The sequence below is a fragment of the Cyprinus carpio genome, chromosome A6 (genome assembly GCF_018340385.1).
Source record: "Cyprinus carpio isolate SPL01 chromosome A6, ASM1834038v1, whole genome shotgun sequence".
Classification (NCBI taxonomy): domain Eukaryota; kingdom Metazoa; phylum Chordata; class Actinopteri; order Cypriniformes; family Cyprinidae; genus Cyprinus; species Cyprinus carpio.
Window position 1 is genome coordinate 19,416,088 of NC_056577.1, and position 25,392 is coordinate 19,441,479.

Genomic DNA, 25,392 nt, shown 5'->3' on the forward strand with positions numbered 1-25,392 from the left:
AAAAATAAACCAACAAAAAACCAACACATCACCAGACAAAAAAATAACATCTTGTGAAATGAAAAGCTGCATGTATGTATGAAACACGAACTTCGTAAGATGTTAATTGATGGACTGGAGACATGTGTAATGCTTTTATCAGCTGTTTGGACTCTCATTCTGACGGCACCCATTCACTGCAGAGGATCCACTGGTGAGAAATTAATGCTAAATAACTCCAACTCTGTTCCGATGAAAAAACAAACTCATCAACATCTGGCCTGAGGATGTCAATTTTCATTTTTGGGTGAACTACTCCTTTAATGGAGGTTTATACTGCCTAGCAGCACAAGTTTGTTCGGTTTCCATACCTTTAGGCAGAAGTGAACTTGTACTTTTATGAATTTTTTTTTCTTTTTTTTTTCATATTCAAGAACATTGAGCCTCATTTATTGGCATGGCTTTAAGAATATTTCATTTGTACAATATTATCACATTGAACTTTATAATAGCTTTCAGTCAGTCTGTTATAGCTGATCAGAAAATGCAGCGATATCACATATTCACGCAATGTTTAAGTGCTTTACTTTAATCATATCTTTAGCAGTTTAAAGACTGGGATGCATTTGAAATCGGTCCATTTCACTGATTTCCAGTCTCAAAGAATGTAAAACTATTTTATCACGTACCTAAGCAATATGTGATGACATACTGCATATAGAGCAGAAATATATGCAGTGTCATACATATAACTATCTCAGATACATGTATGTATTGGTGCTCAGTGTTACCAAATCTCAAGCTCTTAAGCTTTATGACATATCTGACAAACTTGGCTCCGCCTCCAACACCCTTTACCCATTTCTAACCTTAGACATATCATTTATTTGATGAAAAATTCATGTCATCAGGTAATGTCATTACCTTACAAAACCTGAATGTGTTCTTGGCAAGTATCCTTTAAAATGTTTTGTTACGCCGTGAACCTCAGTCTGAAGGTTAGTGCTGAATGAAAATGTAATATTCATTATTTTACAACATAATCTCACTCAGGCTGAGGTGGGGCCTGTTCATCTCAATTTATTTCAACTGGATGTTGCACATTCTGTTGTAGATTGTACCTGGTCATGTTTGTTTCTATTATGCACTACCTGTTATGTTGAGAGTTCATTGTCTTTTGTCCCTTTACCTTGTGCGTCTGTCTTTCTTCGGCTTATCCACCCGAGGTTCTCTCACTCTTTCTCTCCTTCGCTTTCTTACTTTGAATGAATATTCATACCCATTTCCTCCTGCTTCTCTTTCTCTCTCTCTTTTTCTTTCTGTTCTTTTTGTCTTGATATTGGGTGTGAAAGTGGATGCTTTTACTTCACCTTTCTCAAACATGCCTTGATTTTTTTTTTGTTTTTTTTTCAGTATATGCACTAAAAATCAGAGGTTAGTCAGTTGACATTTTGCAATATATTATTGATCTTTAGTGGGTTCTGTTTTTCATGGAACTGAAGGTCAAGTGGTATGTTTTTATTGTTGATTTTCTTTGTTTGTTTTTGTTTTTGCAAAAAAATGTGTGCCAATTCTGTAGTACTATACAAACTTGCCCACTTGTTTGTTATAAGTTTTTTTTTTAATTGAATTTCTGATCCATATATTGTTTAGAAACACAAATATGGCAAATGTGGGAATCCTCATTCGAAAATCTGTTCAAACATACTTGTTATTCATAATGTTTGGATTGTTCAATAAAATCCACAATTGTTTGTCTGTGCCATTTTCATGTTTGGTGATGCTAGATTGGAAACAAAACCAAAAAATAACAAATGCACTCATGGAAATAATTTTTTAACAACAGCAACAACCAAGCAAACAAACTCTATTCCAATATTTTATTTTAAAAGATAACTTTTGTTTATGCATCTATCTTTTAAATATTGGGCCAGAGTTAATAAAGCCTCTGGCAAACATTCAGAAAGTCTGCATGTACAAATTCAGAAACTGAATGATGCATAACATATATTTAAGTCTCTATTTCTAAAGGCTTTAGTAAATCTGGCTATTGCAATAGTAATATAAGTGACTATAAAGAAGGTCTTGTTGAGATTACTCACTGTATTGCAAAAACTGCTTGTTTGTAGATATTTTACAGTTAATATGCTGTATTCTTTAGATCAATATATATTTTAAAATGCAAAATATTGTGATTACAGTGATTTATAAGTCATAGAAATGAAGGGTATAGATTAAAATAGGCATGGTCAAGGTCATGCATATAAATAATTCTACAGCATTCAAAAATAAGTATATTCGGCATGCGATCGTACATCAGAAGTACTTCTGGAGCATGAATTCATCTAGACAATCACCTGAGATTGTACAAAGTTCTAGAAAAGGGGAGGTTTGGCCTCAGGCATTAAAGAATCTACAGTATCTAATGTAACATTCAGCTACAAAGCACAAGCCTGTTCTAACTGTATCGATGAGCATATACATTTCCAAAGAGTTTCAGATACAGAATGATAAAATAAATATATAGAGCAGTAATTAAATAAATATAGTAACAATTAATAAAATAATCACACTTGATAATGGGTGCTTGAATGACTTTGCATGCTTTTTCATTGATATAGTTATTTTAACAAATTAATTCTTGAACTAGGTGGGGAATAATAAAAAAAAAACATGATGCTACAAATAAAACCTCAGCTGGATCAGGAAGACTTTTTTAAAATAAGAAACATTTCCAGATATATTTGAAAATGCCATTTTCATTTTTAAAATAGTCTGTACACACTGATGTTTCAGGCATTTTCCAATAGTTTATCATCTCACTGAAATGTCAGAAAATGCTGGTGAACAGTTGATGTTAGCCATTGACTAAAATACTAAATACTGAGAAAATACTGTGGAAGTCAATACCAGCAAATGTTTGGTTACCAACATTATTTGAAATATCTTATTTTGTGCCAAACAGAAGAAAGGAACTCATCCATGTTTGGAGTAAATTATTCATTTTTGAGAGACGTACCCCTTTAAATCATCTTATGCATACAACTTACAGTAGATATCTATAAATAAAATAGGCGTCACATGGCTAAACATGTCTTCGTTTTCGAGTACGTCTGTTTCAAATTTCACATTACAAAACAAAAACAATTTTAATTTTATCCACTCTGCGAGCATCTTTCACAAAATGTGGACAGAAGGCCAAAATATAGAGAAAAATAAGCATTTTCAAATGTATCTGGATTAATGTATATGTTGCTTTAAAGTACAATAGACCATCTACAAGGGACTACCAGATCTTCTACCTTCTACCTACCAGTTTTCAGCATTAAACACAAGAAGTGACAACGTAAGTAAAGCTTTCTGGTGCTTTAGGCTTTTCTTCTGCTTCCGGCTGCATTAAGAAAAAATGTATAGGTTTTGCATAGCATTTTAAAATGTAGGAATTTTCTTGAAGCACATATGCATCATTAAGCACTTGCGTATTCACACTGATGAGCAAAATAAAACATCATGCAAGCTGGAGATGAACCATAACAAGTTACAACGAAAATATTAGGGTATAAAACTGTGAAGCTCACAAATAGTTTGGCTTATATTTTGGGCAACTTTCCAGTTTTCCTGTCAAATCCAGGCTGACAATTTTGGCAAAAGGGGCAGTATATCTGAAATCCCTGCATCAAATTTTGTAAAATAATCAGCGTAACATTTCAACGATGTGGTATGTTTTACAAAAAGACCTTGATGGAACATAGACTTCTACATCAAGAGGTCAAAGTATGGCAAGGAATGGCTTTTATCTGATATCATACCTATAACATCTCAATTATTTATTTTACATGCAAGATAAGTAAGGCTTTTTAATCTGGTCTGCAAGCTCCTGGAAATAAAGGGGATGATGCAGCAGGTTGAACTAAGTGCCACCAAAATCTATAATAACCCCACCCTCTCAAATAAAGAGAGCAATCGAACCAATACATGAACTCTACGCAGTACAGTACATGTCTAATTGAATCACTAATCATTTGTGAAATTACGAGATGAATCGAGTATTCCTGCGATTCCCCACTGTTACATTACAGGTCTAGCTGATATTTTCTCTAAGGCATACTTGTACAATCTTCCCCTGGCATTGTGCTATTTAGGGTAATCGTAAACTGATGTGCAAATCTATTAAAATAGTATCATTCAGCACTCATTTCTCAGGAATGTAAAGGTGCTCTGTGAAACAAAGGTTGCTTTCTGACAAAGTTCTTCTCATTAAGGACTTTGGATATTTGCCATGTTTAAAGGGTATCCTCGCTCACATATCCAGATTAAAAGCTTTCATGAGTAAGTCCAGGTCTCCTATGTTAGCAGCTTGAAAGAGCTCCGGCTGGTCCAGCATGGACAGTGCTATCCGCAGGGCCGCCCAGATGTTTCCAGACATGACCTGGTGCGAAAGCTGCCGACTCCTGCTCTTCCTCTGCAGACCAAGAGCTGTCAGGAAATTACTGGCTGCCTCCCTGGAATAAATAAATAAAAAAGGGTGTTTCTACAAATGTGGGCACTTTTGGCCCTGTGGAAATGCAGATTTTTACTGGTTTATTAAAAGAAAAATTAGGTGTTGTTAATGAGGTGAACATTTCCACCACATGTATTATTATTATTATTTTGTTTAAATTATACATTGTGTTTAATAGCATTCTGTGGTGAAAAAAAAATAATGTTGAAGATGTTTGCAATAAAATGGCAGAATCATTTGTCTTTCTATCTATCAGGCTTGTACATACTGTTACTTTCAAACTTCAGGCTCATACAGTATTTTCTGAATTAAATTGTAATTAATTTAATAGTATTTTTTAATGGAGTGTTTTATTTTAACTCTTGGATAATATTCAGTATGATTATCAAAGCATAAATCCAGTAAATCGCTTCCATCAACACCTCCAAAGCTTGCATAGACATGGATCAACATTTTACTCCATAACATTATGCAGTTTTCATTTATATGATGTCTATTGCTGATGACCGCATTATTTATCATACGCATATGTTTACATAAGAGATCGTTAGTTTTTCTTTCTGTTCACATGTGTTTTTGTTCAGGAGGTTTTGTACTCGTTCAGAAGATGTGTAATAGCGCGTATAAACTCGTCAATGGCGGGGAAGCTGTTGACTTCTAAATGAGAGATAACTCATCAATGGCGGCTGAAAGAGTTAAAGATTCAAATGGTGTGGGCCAAAAAATTTAAATAATCTACATACAAACACATTTGAGAAGTAGCATGAATAAATTTTGAAGCCCTTTAATGTGACCCTCATAGCAAACTAAAAAACCAACCCCTGGGACCAAAATAACAGTAGTTGAAGAAACTCCCATAAATCGAGGAATAAATGTTTCCTTATCATGTTGCATTTCTTACAATAGAACCTCAGGATCAAAGAATTCAAACAAGAAGTTGGGGGATATATTTTACATAATTTTCAAGTCAAGCAAACTCTCTGTCACAAACCTGTGAGCGCCCATGTTAATGCAGCTGATGCCGAGGTTGTAACGTGAGCGGATGAAGCCGGGCTGCAGCTCCAGGGCTCTGGTATAGGCCTCCACAGCCTCCTCGCTGCGATCTCCATTAGCCAGCGTCGCCCCCAGCCGATTCCACAGCAGGTAGTCCTGTACACACCAATGGCACAGTGTCATGGATCAAAACAATTATTGCTCTATGCTTGAAAGATTATGGAGTTACATGCAACTGATTTTTAATACCATTAAGATATGATCTGCTCTCTTACTTTTAGGGATAAAATATGACCTTTAAGTACAGTGACACTGCATAAAGCAGAGGTACAAAGAAGTTGCCTAGTTCCTAATGTCAGAAGGAGCCTGGTATCAGAGTTTCACTTCTGCATTGCCATTATCTTTCATCGTATTCACGCTCTGAGCCCCCCAGCAGGCAAGCAGACATTACCAAGTCAAGCAGATAGGGAGGATTTTCGATTGAGTGTAAATGCAGTCTACACAGGGGGACAGAATTTGGCTTAGCAAGCATCAATTGTCGACAAGGTGACCCACAGGGTTCTGGAGTCAGCGCTCATGAATGGTAAAGCTCCCCTCAAGTTTCAAGTGAACTGTTTCAAAGATTTTGGAGACACTTTTTTAAGCCCCAGTCACTTTTTCTCTCTCTTTCCGTTGCCCTCTGCCTTTTATGGAGTGTTTCTTTATGATTTAGCCCCAGTTTGTCAGTCGAGTACATTGAGGAAGGATTTACCTCTGGCCGCACTGACAGCGCAGCGTTGAAGGCTTCCACAGCTTTGTTGAACTCGGAGCTGAGGTTATACAATACTCCTAACCCTGTCTGCAGGTCTGGGTCGATAGTGTCCGAGTTGTGCTGGGCAGCTTCCAGGTACAGCTCCTTCACCTCAGGCAGCAGGGGGCTGGAGATAAAGATAGAGAGAGCTGAGAAGCATTGCCCTTCAGGGACGTCCCTACCAGCAACATCATCAAAATGTGTCATTTAATAGCTAAGAAAAAGAGAGAGGGGCTCTCTAGAGATTTATGTTTTTGGTACCAAAAATATTCCATTTAGGAGGGTTTGGAGTGCTACATGATGGGGAAAGTAGGAATGGGTGTTAACACAGTGTTCAGTTTAGTCACATAAAAATTAAGTTGAGAAAATCATTAAAACACATGACCACCATCCTCTTGACGCAACAGTAAAAGTTATAAGTCTCTGTGTACAAATATAAAGGTTTGCAGCACATAAAATCTAGAATGAAGTTTGATGTAGACTTTTTTTTATTCTTTTTTTTTTTCAATATGTTTGATGCTTTAGAATAAAATGTTACCTTTTTTAAATGTTTTAATTTAAATGGGGTGGAATTGGGGGAAGGGTTAGTGGGGGTTGGTATAAAAAAAGAATATTTTTAATAAATAATAACAATAATAATAATAATAATTGAGCGCTATAAGTAATTGAAAATAATTAGCATCAGATCAGCTTATTAAATTCAGCTTTGCCATTACAGGAATAAATTACATTTTAAATTATATTAAAATTAGTTATTTTAACGTATTTATTTAGTATTATTTTAAACTGTAATAATATTTCACAATATTACTGTATTTTTGATCAAATAAATGGAACCTTGGTGAGCATAAGAGACTTCTTTTAAACACATAAAACTTATACATACAATAAAAAAATGTATATATATAAAAATATTTACTTTATTATTTAAATGATTATTAAAATAAATTATATAAAAGTGTCTCTGTTTGTTAGGTTGCAAATGATACAACAAAAATTCAATATTAATAAATATTGTTCAATATTAAGACAAAAGCATGAATCCCGCCTGTGGTCACTCTGCTAGAGAACCTGTTTGAATGTGTGGGAAACCTCTTACATCCACTAAAAATTACCTATTGGTTAAAAAGAACTGCAAAAAAAGTCTGTTTTGAAAGGTGAGCATGGTTTATGTTCAAACCATTTATTTGTAAATATTTTGTTTCTACAGTAACGACATTCATACATTTACTTAAATATCACATTTTGAGGCTGCTGTATATTCCACACATGGCACTGCATTCATTTGTAATCATACCAGCCTGTTGTGGAGGGGCAGGAGGGTCTCCATGAACCAGGTGAGCTCTGCAGGTGCGTGCGGCTCTTCAGAAGATGCTTGTATTTGGGGTTGTGCCTTAACCAGCTCAGCAGTGCCTCGGCCGCTTCCTGCCTCATGCCCGTGTTGGTCAGGCTCACTGCCAGGGCCATGAGGGCCTGGAGGTTGTTGGGGTGGAGCTCCAGACACCTGCACACACATACAACAGAGAACCATCTAAAGAACTTCTGCTTTTGATGGACACTAATTAGCTGTCTGCCATCATAATGAGAGGCAGATGCTTCCTGATTAATGCTGGTTTTAATTCATGGGTGAATACTTGTGTCATCTCATGTGTCTGGATGGAGACCATGTAAATATATTGCAGAAAACTAAAATAAACCATTTAGCCAATTTCTGATGGAAGTCGTGTTCCCTGTTTAACAAGCATAAGAAGAATAATGGCAAGGGTGTCATCTGGATATTGTTTATTACCGCACATTGGTTACACTTGCACATCAAAGAATAAAAATGGAAATCTAACAATGCCAATTAAAAGCCTTTTACTAGGTTGTCTTTATGACAGTCGGTAAAAACATTTTCTCTTGTTGTCCATTAAAACAAAAGCAGTGCGCACTGCTAATGATTTATCTACTTGATCCATCAGAAACGTCAGTTCTAATCTGATCTGATCTAATCAGATTTAGGCAAAGTATACTCACCCCCTCCCAACCCCCCCTGCCTAAGTAAGATACCGGCTGTGTCCCAGTTCACATACTTACACTATGTACTAAAAAAATCAATACTGCTTATAGGTAAGTTCTGTGGAACACACTACTATAGGCAAATTCCAGTCTGCATTTAAAGTTTTGCATCCTAACTTAACTATGTGTTGAACAGTTTTAATGTAGTTCTACTCTATTTCTGCTCTACTAGTTCTAATCTTGCACAGCAACTGTGTGGTCCACCCACAGATGATACACCATTTAAAAATAACATCTTAAATTATGTTAGATAATATCAGAGAGACAGACATTATAAAAGCACTCTATTCAAAAGTGATGCAGATACATAAGTGTCAGCTTTAAATGTCACTGGTGATTAACACACATAGATTGGAGTTTTCACCCTGGTCGCTCAGAGGAACATTGTATGAGATTATGGCTGGCTGTTCTATCCAAAATGAATGTAATCTCCCAAAGGCCTCTGTGCTTATGAAATGCAGTTTTAATTGGATCACCGGGTTATTACAGTAGCTCTTTATCTCGAGCAGGAGAGGGCACAGCAGAGAGCTTTATCTCATTTGTTGTCACAGATAACCACATGGAGATGTCCGATTCAAGGCCTTCTTTAGGTCTGAATGAGGATTAAAGGAATATTTGGATTTGTAATAAACAAATCCATCATTAACCATTTTTAACTCCAAACCATTGCTTCTGGGTAAAATGTGAATCCTCTATCCATACTATTGCTTTACTAGTGAAAAAGTCATCTCGTCTGAATCAGGAGAAAAATATGCACAGATAAAGCATTGTTTATAAGCCAAAACTGTCTAAAACAAATATGTTAGTAGATTTTGATGTGAGAGGGTCACTAACAGGGGGTGGACTTTTTCACTGGAGGAAGTGCTTTTATTATGGATTTGCGTTTTGGCCAGAAGTGACAATTTAAATGTAAAATGCCTTAATGATGGGTTTGTTTATTACAAACATACAGCTTTTCACTTCACAAGACATTAATTGATGGACTGGAATTGTGTGGATCACTTGTGGATTATTGTGATGGTTTTATCATCTGTTTGGACCCTCATTCTGACGGCACCCATTCACTTTAGAGGATCCATTGGTGAGCAAGTGATGTAATGCTACTCCTTTAACCTTAATCTTGACTTGACATTTATGGTGTGTATTTTAGGTTTATATTGGTACAATCAGCAACGATACATGTAGTACTAGTATAAAGCAATGCATTCTAACTCCGCTTTGGATTTATTTTTGTCATAAACACTCCTAATAAGTCACATCCTAAGTGTGCTGACTCTGACTTCATGAGCCAATCGGTTCAGTGTAAACCATCATTTGCATATGATTTATGCAGGGATACTTCCTTACCTCTGGAGGGAGACAATTGCTGCCTGCTCATTCTCATTCTCTGCTTGCGTGGTTCCCAGCACCAGCCAAGCCTGAGAAGAAAATAGGTATTGAACAATGAGCATTGAGGTTATCACCTTGACTCTGGCGAGTGCAAGAGCTACAGTGCTAACCTGCGGGCAAATGATTCATTTTCAAAGGCCTGTGGCTCAGACATAGAACACAAAGTTCAGTGAGGAACTGAATGGATTTGTGTTGCCATTTCTTGAAGATGATGAATCTCTGGATGTACTAATATCGCTAAACAAATATTTGAAGATATTGGTTTAAGTATAATTTATTATGTGACTGAATATTTGTGCTCAATGAATCATTTGTGGGGTTATGAACACTGAATAAGACTAATTATTAGAATATAAGCTTGTTAACTTTGACTGCATTTCAAGGCCACAGTTTGTGAATACAACAGAAAATGTATTAATAAGCCTTATAATAGAACATCTTAACATGGTTGGCTGAGTCTGTGCTCTTAATTTATGATGTACAATAAACATACTTAAGCCTGTGTTATACTTTCCGCGTCCGCGAGTCCGCTATGGTATGCGTGACGTAAAAATCATCATCGGAGAGTGTGCGCGGAGGCTCTAAGCGGACATCCACATGCCTCAAATTTTTTGTTATAGTCAGTAGGCTTCAAAAGCACCAACTGCACATGTGCAGGCTGTGTGAAGAGGCCCGTTGCTACTTGAACCTGTACAATTTGTCGATAAAACAATATAAAGACAGCCAGATGTGCAATAATTCTGGGCAATTGTATGTTCACATGTTTGTTGCGGAGCGGACCATCAGCGTACGCTTTCGGTAGTATAAATACAAGTAGTCTCTGTCCGCGTTGTTCGTCTATGCGTCTGGATTGCTCATGCAGACAGTATAACACAGGCTTTACTGTATGATATTTCAGAAACAAAATCTCCCCGAAATGCCATTTGCTTTGTAAAATTATTTGTTAACATTGAGCTTTTATGGAGACACAATTTAGAGGTGGGGTAATTCCAGGAGAAGAGGGATAATCCTCTCTGGGATATAACTGAACTATTACATCATTAAATCGTCTGAAAAAAAAGGGAACCCTACTCAGTTACAGGAGTGTTAATGGTTTGCCATCAGTCACTGTCAAGTACATTTCTAATAAAGAGCTCTCACTGAAAATTAGTGAGAACATGGAACCCCCTTCCATGGCTAATCATGCTATGATCTGTAAAATGTTCAGTGTGGGCAAGAACGTACCTACTGCTTATCACTGTATGTAGGAAGGGTGTGACGGTAGTCTGATTGGCAGAACATGTAGCTTTTCTGTTTTCAAGCTGTGCAGACGTTGATTTGATGAAAGTACCTGTCTTACTGTTGTTTTATAAGCCCACTCACTCACCTCTGAATCCTGAGGGTCCTGCAGCACAGCAGCTTCCAGAAGAAGCACGGCGTTAGGCAGCTCTCCTTCTCTGGACTTGCGTAAGCCCTCCTCAAATGCATTTGGCCAGTCTTTGAAAGGGTTATCTGTGTGGAAGTAGTATCCCTGAGGAAGAAATAATGGACATAACAAAGTAGTGGAAAATTCATGAAGACTTTGTATACTGTAAAATGTAACTAAATAAATAAATGCATAAAAATAAGTCCAGGTTTTACATACTGAACAACAACAACAATAATAATAATAAATTAGTAATTATACAAAAATAAATAATTATTAATAACAATAATGCATTAGTAATTATAAAAATAATAATAATATTTAAATAATAATTAAAAATAATAATTATTATCTTTATTATTAAAATTCTAAACATATATTTTTAAATAATTTGTTTGAATTTTTCTTCTTTACCTTTTCATAAGGAGACACATTCGAGGGAATCTGTGGTTGCTCATTATCCGTTAGCCAGTTCCTGCGAGCGAGCTCTTCCCACTCTGCCTGCATCTTATCCCAAAACTCTGTGTCTGACTGAAAGGGATTTGAGAAATGAGACAGAAAAAATAGCTATGCTGTAAAATAAATAGCTTATAAAAAATAAGAAATAAATGTTGGCACTATATGTAATGTATGAAAACAGTTCTCCTAAAATATAAAAATGTTTTTATACAAGCTTTTATAAATCATTTTGTAGTTTTTTTTTTTAATTTATTTAACTAATCATATTTTATTCAGTTCAGTAGAGTTGACCTCCTATATTACTGAGTAAACATTTAAAAATTTTTCAAAAAAATCAATATTAGCCGAGTAACCTAATGAACGGGAACGTCACAAAACTCCTTACACATTCACTCTTCAGCAAAGCCAAATAAACAGTAATTCCCTTTCAAAGATTTCTCAGAAAAGCTTACAAAACCTTTGGTGACGGTACAGTGATGCATTTCCTGAAGCTCGGCTGGTAGAACATGAAGTCTGCAACATCAGCATCATGGTTTTCATTGCCAGGAAACTAACATACTAACATCACTAACATGGTGGTCAGTTGTATAGATTTAGATAAAAGTGTCTGTCAAATGAACAAAGGTAAACATTATACTGCTGTTCCACCTCCAAAAATATTAAAGATACTAAAATACTAATGTGTATTCCAAATTCATTAATTAACAGAACTTTCATTCACTTTCACACTGTTGTTTTAGTTTACTAGTTTCAGTTTTGTTCTTTTTGTTCTTTTTTCACAGTGTCCAGAAGAGCACTTCAGGTCAAAAATGTGTTTTCTGCCTCCACAACATCAAGCTCTAAATCTTAGTCTTTAGTCGAGTCTCTGCAGGTGCACTGCTCTTATAATGCCTCAAATCTGTATCAACATGCCTCTGAACTCTCTGTGCTCTGCAATCTGAATAATCAATCACTGTGCATGAATATTGATGGCAAGCGGAGACTTACACAGCCACGCAAGCAATCATTCAGCTCTCAGTCATCTAGGGCATATTGCAAATCTCATTTAAGGGTTTGATTAATCAAAAAATGACTTGCTTAGCATTAGTCAGCGAACTGAGTGCACTGAAACACTTTGATTTGATGCAGATTGACAAAACGGTTGAAAATTATTTTGAAATGTTAATAATACTATTTTGTCTTTACTCAAATGCCTGTTACTCAAATACTCACACATCATGCCATGCGTTATAAAATCAGAAATGGCAGGAGCATTTGTTGAAGTCACCTACCAATCGATTCAGGTCACGAGTTTCAGTATCTTCATTGTGGATCATATTCACTTGAAAAGCACTGTTGTAAGAGAGCTATCTGCTTTTCAAAAGCCTTTATGGCATGATTCCCTCAGAGATTGTATTTATGATGAGGGTTTTCAAAGAATGTTGTGTGACTGAAAGTTGATGTTACTTTGTTCAATGACACATCTTGGTTGAGGTGATAAATGGCCCTCCATGTTTTATGATGGGCAACAGTTTCACTAAGTGACCAATTACGGTAATTGGATGACCCACCCCCTCTTTCCCCCCAACAGCTCAGCACAGAGAGAGTCCAACTAGTTAAAGGTCAAAGTTGAGGACTCATTATCACTCATCCAAAGACTGCTTGACTGAACTTTTTATTAGCCAGAAGATTTGCGAATTACATCCTTCACATCAAAGACATTTTCCTGAATCCAGCTTGTTTTTCACCGCTGGTCTGTTTCTAAATGACAGGGTCCTCTTTTCGTAAAATTTAGCAACATTACATTTGTTGCAAAAAGATTTTCACTTACTCTCATGTTGTTTCAACTTACTTTCCTCTGTAGAACAGAAAAGGTGAATTTTTGAAGAATACTTTTTTAAATATAAAGAATGGAAATGAGGACTGGGGCTGTCAAACTCCAAAATGACAACAAAGAACCATAAAAGCAAAAAAGCTGTTGTTATTGAAAACTAAAACTATTAAAATAATTTTTGGTAACTGAAATAAAATAAAATATTACATAAATAATTTAGAAATGTTAAAAATGAAAACTGAAACTAAAATAAATACATTTAAGTAATGCAATGACTAAAACTGAAATAAATTAAAATGATATAGAAATGTTTAAAAAAAACTCCAAAAGTTTATAACAAAATGACAATATAAAAAAATGAAATTCAAATGAAAACCAAAAAAGTAAAAATAAATAAATAAATGAAAGAAAAGTTAATTTAAAAGCACTTTCAAAATAATAATAATGATACTAAAATAACACTGCACAAAAGAATCCCATACAATTTGTACAACACTTTCCAAGTCTTCTAAGCTTGATAGATTTGTTTGAGGAACATTAAGTCTCAAAATTTAAGTTGTTCTTCACTAAAAAAACATGAATAGTTATTCATAAAAGTAATAGTGAGGTCTGATTCATAAACTGTTCTTTTGAATCTGATTTTTTCAATTAATAGGTTTTTATCTGGTTCAAAGCCAGTCCCTCACTAATCTTAAAAACATTTTGAAAGCTCCAGTCAAAATTCAGTGCAACTGCATGAAAAAGAGCGAACCAGATCAAAATTCTCCTTTAGTGTTCCACAGAGAAAATAAAAAAGGAATTGGAAAAAATTGGAACTGAACAATTTCTTCAGCAACTTTGGTCACCTATTTTGTGCAAAGCACCTGGACTATTTCTAAAAATACCTGCTTTGCTGAAATATATGTCAGAAACACTGAAAAAGATCTATGACGATGACGAATAACAAGTGTTGTGTTATGACATCGCCCGAAGCTGTTACTGTCTGAGGGGTTCAGAAAAAGCATTCCTGAGCACCCCTGACATTTTCTGTCATTCAAGAATGGCATCTTTCCTTTAAAAACGTTCGTCCCTTGAGAGATCGTGAGATACAGCACTATAAGCGTAATAAAGGCTGAATGTTGTCAGGAGCTCAGCAGGCCATGGCAGAGGCCTTAACAGTTACACTGAGGGCTCCGAAGGGGGTCAGTGCTCAGTCTTCCTCATTTTCAAACAAGAGACACATGATCAAGGCCATGCTGTTCCACTGGGTTGAGAAAGTCTCTAATTGGTCTTTGTTTCTAAAATAGAATGCCCTTTGGTTCACAAGTCTCAGACCTCTATTTCTATTTGGACGGTGCACAAAAACCTAGCACCTAAACAGTATTGGAACATGCTTTACACTGGAAAGATATTACTTATTAAGTATTTTTGTGTTATTTTCTAGTAAAAAAAATTAAACATTTAAAACAAGACATTATAAGCAAAAATGCACAAGATATATATATATATATATTAAAACATATATCATGAATTAAGTTTCTTTTAAAAAAATATTGGCACAGATTTTTTCTTGTTTTAGCCGTAAATCTAACAGTGAAAGCTGATCAAATAAAATTGTTAGATTAGAAAATAATAACTTTACACATTCATACAGTATATGATGTGGACCGCTGTCGGAAAAAAAGAAGAAAGTGATGGAGGCAGACAATCATTTGAACTCAAAGACTCACTCTTTAATAAAGAAGCAAGTGAATATATTCATCTCATAATTACTAACTAATAGAGACTAAAGGTCAGTTCATAAATAGAATGATAAATACCCCTAAGACATACGTGACAAACAATTAATAAGCTTGAGCGTGACTGTCATATATACAAGTCTACCTTTTGAACAAAACTTCTGACAGTTTATAATTTATAAGTCTATAAATCACATGTACACATTAATATTAATATTATTAATATAAAAAATATATATGAATGTAATTCATATTTACAAATTAATACTCATCATATTTACTTAACTAAATACTGTTTACAAGACAGAATGATCACGTAACTGCACTACTGTAATGCATCTTCAGTAGCTGTAACATTTTTCTCCCAAAAGCAGGAACTTTATGTCTGGGAGTTTGGTTTGTTGAGCATATAAAAAAAAGAATTGACAAGCTGTCAAGTCCTGCTGTTAAAAGCGATTCCTGTCATTTTGCATCATCTGAAACATCTCCTACATGTTAGGAGATGGAAAAGATCAGAAGATGGCTTTTGAGTTGCCAGACATGTGCTATTGTAAATCTAAAGCCTGTATTCTTAATCATTTTGTTCATGTGTTGTAAAATAAATACTATAATTGTTTTGAAATGAGAAGTCTCAATTGCCCAAAAGGTTTCTTGTAGGCACATGGTAGTTATTTACATCATAAATCCATACATTTAACACTACTTTCTGTAATATTTGGCCCTGACCAGCACAAAGACAGCCAGAAGCCAACATTCATCTCTTGCTGTCTGCCCGTTTCTAAATAGAGCAGCATAATTTTAGTAGTATTCTGTTTCCTGCATCCCAACATCCTCCCCTAAGACTGCGGGGCGTAAAATGTATTTTCCATCTATCTTACATCTTTATTCACTGCTCAGTAAGCAGCCCAGCCCATTCCCCATTTCAATTCATTTTAGGCTCATTCAGGACATCAACAAATGAAAATGACTGGAAACTGGCCTCACTGTCCCAGAAAGTAGCTTTCTGGATAATTTAAGACTTCGTTCAGCTTATAATCATATTAAATATATGCAGTTACTCATAGGGGGCTCGAGGCAGAAGGGAAGCTCTCAGTGTGCTGGCCAATGTTCCTGTAATGATCGAAACTCAAGGATGGTGCTATCGATCAACCCTCCATTTGTTTCCATTGCAGCCTTGAGGATCACTACTTAATGTACACCAAGTCCCGCCCCTTTCGAACTAAATACTGTCTCCTATAGCTGTAATGGGCCCTGTCTTAAGGGCTAAAAATAGGCAGCATAACCAGTGATTCTGTGCAAAATACAAATTCTCCATTGAGTGGTTCTTCGTACTGTAAGCACTGCTCTCACTTTTAGATATTCCCTTCCTCTTTCTCCTCCATTATTCATCTGTACTTACAGATCCCCCATGTTTTTGCCCTTAGCACTCTACCTCTGTAACACATGTAATACAATAGCTGGCTTCTAACAAGTGCAACAGCAGACACTCATCAGAACAACATAAACTATAAAGCAGTGAGAACTCTTAACACAGTACTTAGTAGTCTTATCACATTGTGATGAAACACGACATTTTTATTTGTAGGTTTTGGTTACTATTTTGTGCATTTATACGATGGAAAATTTAAAAAATAAATAGTCATAAAAGATAGAAGCACTTTCAAAGACTCTCTTATTCAAGCAAACGGCTAAAAAACTGATATAAATTTAGGTGTTATATAAAAAAATAGCTTTCTGATTGAATGTGCGATATTGTGTCTAGATGTTTTTTTCCCCTGAGTGACAGGCCTTAGAGTAATTTCTTCCAATGCATCAGCGGTTGTGATCACTGAAGCAGAGGAACTGATGTTGGATAGCAGGGTCTCCAGCTGAATTAGCCCATATCTAGTTTCTGTAAGCACAATACCTTCTCCTCTGCCACCTGATGCTGCACGACTGGCCTATTTTCTTCTCTCATTGAGCAATGGAAAGTTATTATATTGCTCAACTTATTCCGTGAGCAACGGTGATGACATTATAATCAATCAATTATTGAGGGAGGCTAATTAGCATCACACTGTACTCGTGACAGCAGGCAGTTTCCAACTCATCCAATGCCTTATTAAAATATGAACTTTAACAGAGGGCACACCTAAATTTGTTTCTTCAAGTTTTTTTTTTTTAATTATAAAATATTTTTTTCCATCTCAGTTTATGGGGATAGTTCACGCCTAAATTAAAATTCTGTTATCATTTACCATTTACTCACCCTCTCAAACTATAACAGCTTTTACTTCTGAAGAACTTAAATGAAGATATTTGGAAATATGTTGGTAAACAAACCATTTTGGTAACCATTGACTTCCATTGTAAAGACCAAAAAACAAAAACAAACTTTTATTTTCCACAGAAGAAAGAAAGTCATACAGGTTTGCAAAGGTATGAAGGTGAGTATATGATTACAAAATGTAAATTTTTGTTCAGAGACATATAAGCCATTTTAATTAACTGGATAAAGTTCTGGCCAACATGAGTATAGTGCCATATCAGCTCCAGTTCACACAGTTTTAGCAAAATTAAATCCATTTCTTATAATTTTGCAGATTTCCCAAAATAAAACAGAAAAAAGTGGAAAATTTCTGTAGATGCTATTTGGGTCTGTTAATAAGTTGATATAAAAAGGCAAATGCTATTTGCATCAAATGTGGTAGATAGGGTTTGCACAAGTATAAATATCAACAAATAGTAGCAGTTGCTATTTAAGTGTAAATTAAACTAATATGCTATTTATACAAAAGAAATGTCTAAGTAATGATTGGTGGAGTTAGGGAGAAAAAAATATTCTGTCAATAAAGTTGTCTTTTTGCACTCTGTGTAAATACACTGGCCATTAACTACGAGACAGTGCTTTTGATGCTCACAGATATTTTAAAGGAGACTTTTGGCTTACCTCCACTGCTGCCTTAGCTCTCTCAAACTCTTCCTCCAGAGAGTGGTTTCTGGACAGTAGTGTGCTACCCCACCTTTGGTCTTTGCTCAAACGGCCCTGTCAGACACACACACACAGAGCAGGAGTCAGAGAGAACGTGGTCAGCCATCTCTCCGTCACTCTGACAGGAGAAAAGCCCTGCCCTTGCCAACCCCTGATGCCAGAGGCAAGGAGAAATGGCAGCATTAGCAGCACAGGGTTTTCTTGTTTTCTTTCCTTCCCTCTCGTTCTTTCTCACTTTCACTCTCTTTTGAGGTTCTGCTGTCCACACCTAATGTTCTCACACTCAAAATGGCTCAAGACTGGCTTGTCATGCACAGCGCGCTGCCCTCACACATTTTTCTCAGTATGCGAAATCTGAAAATAGCATAGCAGGAGACCTTTGCGCAGCACGAGTTGTCAAATATGCACCGTTTTCAACACTGTACACCTGAAGACATGCTTCACATGCGGCAAAGCCATTCATTTTGACTACATTGCTGTGTGTGTAAACCACACAGCAACAGAAAACAAGCTTACTGCAAAATAAAACACAACAGTAAGATCTCAAGGGTTTTATTTTCTCAGAGTCATAAAGGCTTCATCTGGATAGGTTTCAAATTTAGAGGGTGACATATGGCCATAACAAATAATAGGAGCCTTTTGTTTACATTTGCAGATGGCTAAGGATGCTATACACTACTATACTATTTACATACAAGATGTAGATGAGTTTGTTTCCTGATAGGAATAGATTTGGAGAAATTTAGCATTACATCACTTGCTCACCAATGGGTCCTCTGCAGTGAATGGGTGCCATCAGAATAAGAGTTCAAACTGCTAATCAATGCATCACAATAATCCACAAGTAATCCACACGACTCTAGTTAATCATTTAATGTCTTTTAAAGTGGAAGGCTGTGTGTTTATGATAAACAAGCTCATCAAGACGTTTTTAGCTTCAAACTGCTGCGCCCAGCTAAAATTCCTCTATACATGATCTTGCTTTATTCAGTGAAAAAGTTGTCTTCTCTGAATTTGAAGAGAAATAAATACAGAAGCAAAATCAGTCCAAAACAGTAAACAAATAGGCTGGTGGTTTTTGATGTGAGTGGACAACAGTGGATAGACCTTTTATCATTGGATGAAGCATTAATATAGATTATGGACTGTTATTTTGCCAGAAGTGTTGGTTTAAAGTTCAAATGCCTTATTGATGCATCTGAACTCTTATTCTAAATTCTTATGCTAAATTTCACCAAATCTGTTTTGGTGAGGAAACAAACATCTATATCCTGGATAGTTACCTGTAATTGGTTCAATTGTAGGAAAATTCCTTGTTACAAAATAAATGTACTGGCCAGGGGGTGTAATTAATTGTGCTATGTCTTTAAATTGTGTGTGATTTTTTTATGTATCTCACTAAATTAACATGCAAAACTGATGGCCATATTTGTTGCATTGTCACTGATAATAATGTCATGTTTTTAGTGCTCCTTAAACTTTAAAGTTGCTTGTCATTTTAATGAATAATGTAATCATAGAGTTACCCTTGATAATTCACCCTCTGTATGTAGCTTTGTATTTTCTTCTTAGGTCATTCTAAATGTCAAGTGCTGAGCTATCAAAGGAAAACTTCCATTTCCCCAATTTAATTCTTAGCATAACAAAGCCTTCCAGGCAGACTGAATCAAAGCAATAGGATGAAGTATTTGCCACCTGCCTCACTGGATATTAATCAATTACCAAGGTTACCAAGTTAAACGGATTTCATACAGGAGGCTATAATGGAAGCCTAAAAAAAGGACAATTGGTCTTGCTTCATTGTGCTGGCACAGCTCTGTATAATTACATTTAATGTGCCCTGTCAGACCTTATGTCAGTGCAACAATTACCTTTAACATTACACATTCCATTTCCACCATCACTCGTGGCCCAAAGACAATTTGAGCTCAACGTTTTTAGAACCATGCAGCTCACATATGTGCCGATTGCTCCATCATGACTAGTCTTAGCAAATGTAAGACAAATGTATCTGTACTCCGCATGTAAGGTTTAGGTATGTAAGAGTCAATCATATAGGCTATAAGAGTGTCTACTATAAAGAAACATTAATCATTTTTTTATTAAATTCCGAAGTGAAAAGTATTTTTTAACAAACATTATGAATCCTTAATTAATAATTACTAAAAATATGGGGTCAGTAAGATTTTTTGACATTAAAGACTCAAATCAATCTTGAATTAAAATGATTTTTCCCTATTTCTATTCATCAAAGAAACCTGAAAGAAAATGAAAAAGAAAATGTAAGAAAAAAAGGTAAAAAAAAAACATTGATAATAACAAGAAATGTTTCTTGAGCTCCAAGTTAGCATATTAAAATGAGGGATCATGTGATACTGAAGACTGAAATAATGGCTGATGAAAATTTTGCTTTGACATCACAAAAATAAATTACATTTTAAAATATATTAAAACAGAAATCAGTTATTTTAAATTGCAATAATACTTCACAATGTTACTGTTTTTATTGTATTTTTTATCAAATAAATGTAGCCTTGCTGAGTATATGAGACAAAAACGTTTAAAAATACTAATTGCCACTAAGCTTTTGCAAGCTGACTATAAACCTGATGAGCAAATCATCACCCACTGTTGGACAATCTATCTGGGGTAATTTCATTTATGCTTTTCCAACAGCAACTTTGGGTTTAAACTGACCAGTGGCTGGTCAATAATTAATTTGATAATTATCTAATCATGATAGACAGCAATACAACAGACCTGCATGCTACACTGAGGGTAAGCGTGTAACATTTGTACCCTGTAGCACCACAATAAATTTGAAAATCCTTGCAAACTGTGACCTGCCATGAGGATGTCACTTCAGTTCATTAGTTGCCATGAATGCATGGTCTTTTTTGTATTGAATTTTGTGGTGATGCTGTTGCCATGGTGCAAATGCATAGACCATTCTGCAATTCATACAAAGAGTGCACAGAGAGGCTTACATGTCTTCCACTAACATATAGCCTGTTGAGCTGAAAATAAAGAATTCTAGATGTTAGCACAGAATGTTCCACAATGTATTGAGTGGCTAAAAAAACATTCACAGTTCAAGTGGATGGATTTATAGTAATATGATAAAACTACAACGAGTGGGACAAGTGGGAAACAACATGTGAAAGTCACTGACACGTGCACAGATGATAATGATTCATAAAAAGAGGGATAAGTGTTGCTCGGCATTGCACTTACTTGAGTTGCTGGCACGGGTTCAACCTCTACTTTATTATTGACCTCTAGGGAGTTCCTGGGGGTAGTGTCTAGCTGAGTCTTGCAATCCATAGACCTGGGGTTATATCGTAAGAAATTGATGTGAAAAAAGAAAGGTATTCATATCTTTTGGATATCCAGAAAGTGTGTGTTTTCATACTATTCTTTTGTTTGTTTCGTTTTTTAGAGCAGCGACTTACCACACAAATTCACCAGAATTTTTTGATGAACATCTTCTCTCAAGTTTCCACTTTCTGCTACCATTTCGCTCTGGGTGCGGGTTGAGCTCTTCCCATTTGTCCAAGGAAGATGGAACTGCTACTGTAAACAAAATGAGGCCATGTTGTTTGACAGAGATGTATTATAATACTGCATCCCAAGTAAGTCACAAGCAACACCACAGTTTGAGGAATTTGCAGTATGCACATATTAAAGAGGGCAACTACATAACGTTATGTAAGTCTGTAAAATTATTTTAATTGAAAAAGTACTCATTAGAAGTGAGCTCCGCGCATGAACTGTGTTCCGACTGACATGGTCCCTACACAGTGTTCATTGCTCCCTACTCCCTGAGCAGGGAAAATCTGTTGAAGTTTACTCCACTTCGGAACATTCATTCACGGATATGCACTGCGCAATGTCTGCACACACGGACAAATGTGATATAATATACCTTGGTAAATAAATACAATTTAAACTCACGTCGCGCACACTTCATTACACTTTGAATGGAACATATATGTTCGCTTCGAACTGGGATCATGACAGAATATCCTGTGATGTCCACTACGTTCGAATAGAACAAACATCTGAAGCGATAAGAGTGGCATACAAAATGTGCAGAGCAGGGGGGCGCAAGGACTGGAATTGAGAATTCAGTTAATGACATGAAAAATGCATTTTAATTTGTGTAATCGTCTGATTTCCCTTTACTGATTTGCAAGATTGCTTTTCAGCATAACAGCCCTTCACTCTGTCTGTCTGACACTTAATACCTGAGTCCAATGAAATCTTTTCAGGTGTGCGGGAACAGTTTATACTCCGATCAACATCCACTTGGATCAGCTCTGTTTCATCATTCTTCTTCCTGTACGGTGTGCCCTTAGAAGAAAGAGGGCTCTTCCTGTCTTTGCTGTGTCTTCTCTCACCAGGCTCACTCAGATCTAGCAGGTCCAGAGAGGAGGAGAGTACTGGACATAGGAAGCAAAAAGAAAATGAAGAGTTTGGTTCGAAAACGCTATAAATCCATTTTGATTTGAAAAGTAAAAATGAGTAAAATGTGTTTTCTTTACCAAGAAAGTGGCAAGACGAAAACCACTATTTTCTGTTTCAAACTTTCACATAGCATCTTTAGGTTATTATAACATTAAAAAGTCAAATCCAGATTTAGATTATCAAAGATTGATTAAAATTTTTTATTATTTTTTCCCCAAAATTTGTTGTTGTTTGTTGTTGTTGTTTGTTCCCCTCAAAATGCTATATATCCATTGAATCAATATGAAAGTTATTTTTCATATTGAAACTGTTGAAAATACACAACATGGTTAATCCACATATGACAGCCTCTGAACTTGGTCAATACTAATCTTATATACAGGCACTGGACTAAAAATACATTCAATCAGTCATCGCTCCCAAAACGAATTCAACGCGTCATCTTGTTAATGCTATAAATTAATTACAGCAATAAAAAAAAAGTTAATCATGAACAAGAACATGAACAACAATATCACATTAAACCACAGAGATTCCAAAAGGACATTTCCCTTACATTCAACTTCCAAAAAGTACATTAATCTTTGCCATGTTACATTAATTTAGTTGACCAGTGCTATACGCAGTATTAACAAAAACATAAATGGCATTAATAAAAACACTTAAACTGATAAGCTATGCAATATCGTGTTCATAATTGAATGGGACTCATCTGCGATTATGAACGTGATATTGCATAGCTTGTCAGGATCTACGGCTATGTATCCATCTGAAAGCACATGATGGAGATTTACTACTAATCACAGAACCAGCTTTACTGACGAGATGCGCATGACAATCACATGCGATTTATCATGCAGCCCTAAGTTTGTTTGTTGATCACAAAGTACAAAATAGATGAGGAAAACTAGGATGCCGGGTGTATTCAAAGCGCCGCCATTACTAGAGCGCGTGGAATGGTGCACTGTGATTGGTTAAGTGGATATATATCACATTCTGTAGAGAAGGGAGAATGGCGTTTGTTGCGGTCTGGAAAAAAAGGGAGAAAACGACCCAATAACATGGCGGATATTGCATTTAGTGTAAAATAAAACATTTACTTTTCAATACCAACCAGATACAATACTGATTTTGGCGGAAACTGAATTTTTTAAAAAAATGGCATTTATCGCATTTTGGAACCAAACTCTTCAAATAAATATCCACTTTTATTTATCGTCTTGCTCAAGACCGTTTAGTGGTTCTGAAAGTTTGGGATGCATCCCCTGGCCAATGCCAAGTTTTAAGTAACTAGATTACTAAACAAGCTAGAGCGAAAATGAAATATAAACATTTTGGTCTCAGCAAATTGAGTGAAGGTAGGCAGCTCGTTTCACCACAGAGGAACTAAGAGGGTGAAGGTTCTGGAAATCAACACTGTGCCTCATTGTCAAGAAATTCCCAGGTGCCATTTGCTCAATGACTGTAAATAGAGAAATAGAATATACACTTAAGGGTGCTTTCACACCTTGTTTGATTGCCTGTTCTTAAAACGAGTTTAATTGATCCCTCCTTCCCCTGTCCCATCTGGATTGTGGTCACTATGTTTTTAGTTTCAAACCATGGTTCGTTTATGTCAGAGTGGCGTTAATTTCTTCTGAAGGCAAGGGGAAATGAGATGTAAATTCACTCTGCTTTCAACACATCAGTCATGCTTGTCAGGAAAGTGAGTGAAAAAACAGAAATACACAGTTTGACCAATTCATATGTCATCAACAGCGGTTCACATTGGTCATTTAGTATGACTGCATTCACAGCAGAAAAAAACTGTACCAGAGATAGCATGAACTGTAACCCAGACCACCCTTTTTAGACTTGGGTATGGTTCAAAGGTGTGCTTCCTAGTTCAGAAAATAACATTCACATTATCCAAACAATCTGAACTTTGACATCAAACAAACAGGTGTGCACCAAAAGTGCAAGTGCAGGGGTAACCGCTGTCCTGCAGAGTTCAGCTCCAACCCCAATTAAACACAATTAAACACACCTGAACCAGTTAATCAAAAACTTACAAATCATACCATAAAAAACCGAATCAGGTAAAAATAGCAAAAAAAAAAAATAACTCTGCAGGACAGTGGCCCCCCCAAGACCGAGTTTGGAAACCCCTGTGCTAGTGTGAAAACCTCCTAAGAGTACATAAACATCCTCTCATCCCTTATCGATTCCGTTGTGTGTTCAACAGATTAAACCATTAACATTTGTGAGATACTGTGCATAAATTGATATTAGCTAGCAAGTTTTTGCACAGTTTCTAGAGTTTAAAGGAAGGAAAAAACATATAATAACACAATCACCCTGGCTTAGTTATTGCTCTAGGCACTTATCTACCTGCGTGGTCACAGCAATAAAAGAAAGCAGGCAGTTCCGACAGCTCAGGGGCCGGTGTCAATCTTTGATGTTGCATGTTCGTCTCCAAGAGAACAAAGAGCGTTTTATATAATGTATATATACACACACACACTTCATCAAGAACACTCTCTACAGAACACTGTGTTCTGCTGCAGAAGATGAAGTTTTGAAAAGAATATGTTCATTCAATATTCAGAGAGAATGAAGTCAGCTTTTCTGATTAGGTGAGATCAAAGCATAAAACTTTTAGATAGTTGAACCCCACTTTACGTTAACATTAAGAACAGATGCTCCAGACATATTCTACCCCCTTCCTGCTACCTTTCTGGCTTGCAGAACAGACATCTTCATAACCAGGTGGTAGACAAAATGTCTGTGCAGGTCAGTACTGCATATAGATACCAAGATTGAGGATGCATGATCCAAGCCTTGAGGGCTTGACAGCACACCTTCTGAAA

General features: G+C 36.0%; 1 protein-coding gene across 4 annotated transcripts in view; it reads right to left on the bottom strand.

Moving 5' to 3' along the window:
- Positions 1-1,124: 1,124 nt before the first annotated feature.
- Positions 1,125-25,392, bottom strand: part of LOC109057501 (peroxisomal biogenesis factor 5-like a) — a 75,676-nt gene continuing 51,408 nt past the window's right edge. For 2 of the 4 annotated variants that reach the window (XM_042758301.1, XM_019074747.2), the window contains 12 exons: positions 22,324-22,518; positions 21,529-21,649; positions 21,311-21,404; positions 21,064-21,093; positions 18,035-18,130; positions 11,530-11,646; positions 11,077-11,220; positions 9,669-9,739; positions 7,561-7,767; positions 6,225-6,390; positions 5,472-5,629; positions 1,125-4,481 (listed from right to left, as the gene is read on the bottom strand). In XM_042758301.1, the coding sequence (XP_042614235.1) occupies positions 4,280-4,481; positions 5,472-5,629; positions 6,225-6,390; positions 7,561-7,767; positions 9,669-9,739; positions 11,077-11,220; positions 11,530-11,646; positions 18,035-18,130; positions 21,064-21,093; positions 21,311-21,404; positions 21,529-21,649; positions 22,324-22,518 (1,601 nt within the window). In that variant the 3' untranslated portion in view covers positions 1,125-4,279. The remainder of the gene's footprint in view (positions 4,482-5,471; positions 5,630-6,224; positions 6,391-7,560; positions 7,768-9,668; positions 9,740-11,076; positions 11,221-11,529; positions 11,647-18,034; positions 18,131-21,063; positions 21,094-21,310; positions 21,405-21,528; positions 21,650-22,323; positions 22,519-25,392) is intronic. The other 2 variants (XM_042758298.1, XM_042758300.1) reach the window with 2 other exon arrangements.